Source organism: Anarrhichthys ocellatus, unplaced genomic scaffold, assembly GCF_004355925.1.
Source record: "Anarrhichthys ocellatus isolate YVR2014 unplaced genomic scaffold, GSC_Weel_1.0 scaffold77, whole genome shotgun sequence".
Lineage (NCBI taxonomy): Eukaryota > Metazoa > Chordata > Actinopteri > Perciformes > Anarhichadidae > Anarrhichthys > Anarrhichthys ocellatus.
Genome location: NW_022280107.1, coordinates 363018 through 368233, shown reverse-complemented (window position 1 = coordinate 368233; position 5216 = coordinate 363018). Strand labels below are relative to the sequence as shown.

The 5216-nt window shown below is 37.5% G+C and overlaps 1 protein-coding gene across 1 annotated transcript in view; it reads right to left on the bottom strand.

The window, feature by feature from the left end:
- Window positions 1-2010: 2010 nt before the first annotated feature.
- mphosph8 (M-phase phosphoprotein 8) overlaps window positions 2011-5216 on the bottom strand; it is a 27227-nt gene continuing 24021 nt past the window's right edge. The window contains exons 13-14 of the mRNA XM_031873947.1: window positions 4719-4802; window positions 2011-4347 (exon numbers count right to left, since the gene is read on the bottom strand). Coding sequence (XP_031729807.1) covers window positions 4306-4347; window positions 4719-4802 — 126 coding nt within the window. The 3' untranslated portion in view covers window positions 2011-4305. The remainder of the gene's footprint in view (window positions 4348-4718; window positions 4803-5216) is intronic.

Genomic DNA, 5216 nt, shown 5'->3' with positions numbered 1-5216 from the left:
AAAAAAAAAAACGTCAGTGAAATTGTCTTACCGGAGTAGAGCTCGGATCGGTGTAGCGCCACTTTTGTGCCTTGACATTAATCCCGGTGGTGCGCGTGCGCAGAACGTAGAAACTTTTCCGCTTTACGTCACACAGATCGTGTGTTGGGCAGATGACTCACTACGTCACCGGTTTTGGTTTGTTTCACGTGACGTAACCACGCCGGTTAAGGGTCGTTATGAGTAGTGTTTACCTTTATATTTAAAATATCGATTGATATTGATCCAGCTGTCCTTTAAAGACACATCCGGGTCCTGTTTGTTTTGGATGAATATTCGCTGACCTGTCACTTGTGGGAACCTTTCTTCACAGCAGCCATTTTGAACTTTCAGGATGAGAGACTGAACAAAGCAAACTGATTACTACTTTGTATGTAAAATGATTTGTTAGTGTTGTTTTTATTCGTGAATGACATGACATGTTTATACCTTTTATTGACCTTTAATGCTCACAAATAACAAACCCGTGATGTGGTTACAAGGACCCTTCACTGCTAGCAGACATATTCTCAGTTCTGAGTCAAATGAGCTCCACACTTTAATAATTTGGGTTGTTTTCTGCATTTTACACGGTGCAGAGGAACACAAACAGAAAACAAAGGTTGATTAACCATCATGTGATCTGGTTAAAGATGTATCATGTACCTGCAAAGCCTTTATAGTTTATTTTCCCAGCATGCTGCAGGGATTCTACTTTTTGCACACAAACTGCATCAACACTTACTAATATTTAAACTTTGTAAGTTTTAAAAGTGTGCTGATTGTTTGTTCTATCGTGCAGATATTAGAATACACCAATAAATAAATGTCTGAAAAGTGAGAATAAAACACATGAAATTACACAGCATGTGCTGTAAATGTAAAAGTATTACTGTACCTAAGTACAAGTTTGAGGTACTTGTACTTTACTTAGGTATTTCTATTTTATGCTACCTTATACTTCTACAACATTTCAAAGGTAAATATTGTACTTTTACTTTGCAGATTCAGTTCACTAACACAAAATATAATTAACAAATAAATGATTCTTTAGATTAAGATAAAACATTAAAGTGAAATAAACGCATTAATGCATCAATAATTAAAATGCAATAATATAATATATATTATTCTGAAATGGGCCATTCTGCACAATGAGTGTTTTTACTCTTGGTACTTTAAATATATTTTGATGCGAATACTAACAGAGTATTAATACACTGTAGTATTGCTACGTTTACTTAAGTAAAATATCAGAATACTTCTTCAACTGTGTTAATACACAGTTAACTACGAAAACACAGGTATGCTCCTTTAAGTTTGCATAAACACGGAGACATTACAGGAGCCTGAAATAGAAGCAGAGTGAGACCTCGCACGTTTATCAGCCTCTCTATTTGTATTTCTTGATATGTTATGTTTTTTTTCTTCGCCGCGCAGGCGCACAAGGAGCAATCAGGCGCGTTGCATGGTTGGCAATTAAATTGCTCCATTAAGCCGATTTTAACCTGATCGATACGCAACACGTCTCCCGTGTGAACTGACTCCAGATCCGCTGGCTAACGATACACTTGATGTCATATATATAAATAAATATATATTTATTTTTTAAACAAGCTGCATTGAGGTAGACACAGAGCTCTGGACCAATCAGGAGGGAGGATCCGGGTTGAGGGAGTTCACGTGCTGAGTTCTGTCGGTGCAAACATCCGGGACATGAAGGAGAAACCAACAAACTGCACCGACAGTAAACTAAATAATACAAAACAAGAGTGTTTAAAAAGCATCATTATGAGACGCCCCTGCAGGAGAAGCTAAAATATATATTTATGATCAATAATCACTAATTATGAATCAAGAGGAAGTGAATCAGAGGGAACATCTGAGCATAATATAATAATATATAATAATGAATATAATATAAATGCAATAAAATGCAACATCATAAGAAGTCCCTGCAGGAGAAGGAGGATGTCAAAGATAAAGAATATATTTTGGATCAATAATCAAGAGGAAGTGAATCAGAGGGCTTTTAATATGGCGGATCAGGTGCGTTCAAGGTGCACCACACATCAGTTTCATCTCTACAGACACACAAACACGTCCGTGAACTCACCAGATTGAAGGACGAGGATCTATTTATTTATTTATTATTAAAGAAATAAATAAAATCAATCCGGTAAAGGGAACACAGCCGGGTTGCCAGATCTTCTGCAAACAAGTCGGAGATTTCCACTTTCAGACCGTCAGAGAAAAACAAATTAAACTAAAAATATGTGTTTAAATAAATAAATAATAGGACTCTGGTGGATCCAGGTTTGAGAGGAAACGCAGACTGATCATGTATTACCTTCATCTTAATGGAACTAGTGTGTGTGTGTGTGTGTGTGTGTGTGTGAAACTTGTTGCATAAGTATCACAACAGAGTTCAATAATAGAGATTAAAGTTCCATTGTTGTGAAATAATAATAGATTTTTGCTCAGACTACACATTGATTTGTAAAGTCTGCACTATCATAATGATAATATAACTTTAAACATTAAAAAAGAAGTCAGCGGCAGATGCAACATTCACAGATTCGTCCAATTTGGTAATAAATGGCAACAAATCGCTGCATGAAAACTAGGAAAAACTGTACGACAGTTTTTCTCAAAATTATACACAGAAAAAAAATTCAACTATGCACTTAATTCTGAAAATGATCACACTGATATGAAATTTCAGGCGCAGCAAAAGACTCCAGACTGAAAAACACAATTTATTTTGTTTTCACTCAAATAGAAATTGTAAACCAACAAAGACTGAAATCTTTAGGATTGACACTTTAAAGTTAAACACTCTGATTGTTCTGATCACAAAAACCAGCCGTCACTTAAATAAACAGATTTAAACCAGACACAATAAGAAGCCAGAGGAGCTGAATGTGAAGATGCTGCTGTTTATTTAGAAGATATTCTGAATAAAATAGAAAAGAAAAGCTGTATTTGTATCATGCACCTTTAGCAGTTCTTCTTAAAACATGTTGCATGTTGAGATCTATGGATTAAAAGCATTGATGTGGTTTCACTGTTTATTCCTTCACAGTAAAAGCGTTGAGGACATTAAGGCAGCGTGGAGAGGCCTCAACAAGTTCACAGAGTTTCTGACTAAACAGCATTCCTTTTAAAGACCTTATCTCCGTCTTCCCTAGTTCATACGCAAATATCACTAAAAAAGTCGAGGCGCGTCCTCACATAATTTGGGTTTTTGAAACCAATGAACAAGATTGTCAGAGTGTAAAAATGTCTGAACTCCAAAAAACCCCAAAACTTTAACTAGCAGCCCTAAAAACATTCTCACTGTACACACAAATATAACTTAACCGTCTCCAACAGACACACGTCATCAGATGACGCCTTACAACTGTATATATGTATATTTATAGTACGTGAATATTTACAGACCGGAAAATATAAACAGCAACTCTGTGCGTGAGGAGGCAAAGAAAGGAACTTCTCTTCATTCATTAAAACACTCAACACGTCGTCATTGTGGAAAAGTGATGTGTTGTTGAGTCAGTGTTTGAATTTTGACCGATGTGACGGAAATTAGTCGAAAATTGGAAAACTGGAAAAAGATGCGATAATATTTAGATTGGCGAGTAACTCGGACACAAAAATGGGTTTAAATTTACACAAAAACTGATTTATCGTCAGCGGAGCAGAAAAACACGTCACAGCTTTTAGGAAAGTTCACAGGTTCTGACTGACTTTCTTCCACCACTGATACACGTTAGTGAACCGACACAAGTCCATCATAAAGTAACATGGTGACAAAAAAAAAAAAAAAACGAGTTTCAACTTGGTCCATGAAAAAAAAAAGAAAAGGCTAAAAATAGACAAAAGAATCTCCTCTTTATGCACCCGAAAAACCTTCTTTAGTTAATCTACACACACGACGAGCTAGATGTGCAAACACAAGCGTCTGTCACATCCACGCTGGAGGGAGGTGGAGAAAGGCACGACCCACCAGGGGCTTGTTTTTTGGAAGTTGCTCCAAAAGAGAAAGAGAAAGAGAGTTCTGTGATCCGTTCAACCTGGAGTCTACGGGAAAGTGTAAATCGTCGTCTCCACATCCTCAAGATTCACGCTGCAGAAACAGTTTAACAGGATTCATCAAGTCCAGGATTTGACGATGACGAGGATCCAACAGACTCTTCCTCTCTTAGAGGACGAGGAGCTGTGTGTGTGTGTGTGTGTGTGTGTGTGTGTGTGTGTGTGTGTGTGTGTGTGTTTCCTTCCACCTGATCACTGCAGCTGGACTCTGTACGCACAGATGAGGAGTTTGACCTAAAGACAGAACATCATCAGATGAATTATTAGCACACTGCTTACGTTACAATAACACTCATTCTGTTTCTGGAGAGCTTTTACTTTGGCGGTACCAAACTCTCACTTTCTTAAGTTGCAAAATTAACCTTTTAAATTGACACAATACTGGATGTCTGTGGAGGGACTTCCCTCTCTATACAGTTTAGATTTGCCCAAAGACACAGCTTCCTGTCCAACCAATCACAACGTTGGTTCACAATAAATTACGGGTTAAAAAAAACTAAAAACGCTGCAGATTTCCTGAGTCATTTTTCTGACTTAGAGGCTTTTATGTGTTATGTAAATCTATTGTGTGTGTGTGTGTGTGTGTGTGTGTGTGTGTGTGTCACCTTGGCTGCTGGAGCCTCTGCTAGTCGAATGAAGAGTCTGTTGATGCCTGGAACCGGACTGAAGGAGTAGATGAAGTGACTGTCCTGAATGTTTAAAGAAGAAAAGAAAAGAAAAAAACAAAAACAGGAAAAATGTGTGAACCTCAGATCAATGACACAGTTTAACGTTTATTTACACTGAGATGGTTAACGTTAAACTTTATTTACACTGAGATGGTTAACGTTAAACTTTATTTACACTGAGATGGTTAACGTTAACCATCAGAGTGTAAATAAAGTTTAACGTTAACCATCTCAGTGTAAATAAAGTTTTACTGACTCAGTAGAACATGTTTCTAGTCTCTGATCACGTTTCATTGTAAACAACCAATCAGTGTTTAAAGCAACAGGAGGAGAGCTAGTAGCGTTAGCAGCACCGCTAACGGCTAACCAACAGGAGGAGAGCTAGTAGCGTTAGCAGCACCGCTAACGGCTAACCAACAGGAGGAGAGCTAGTAA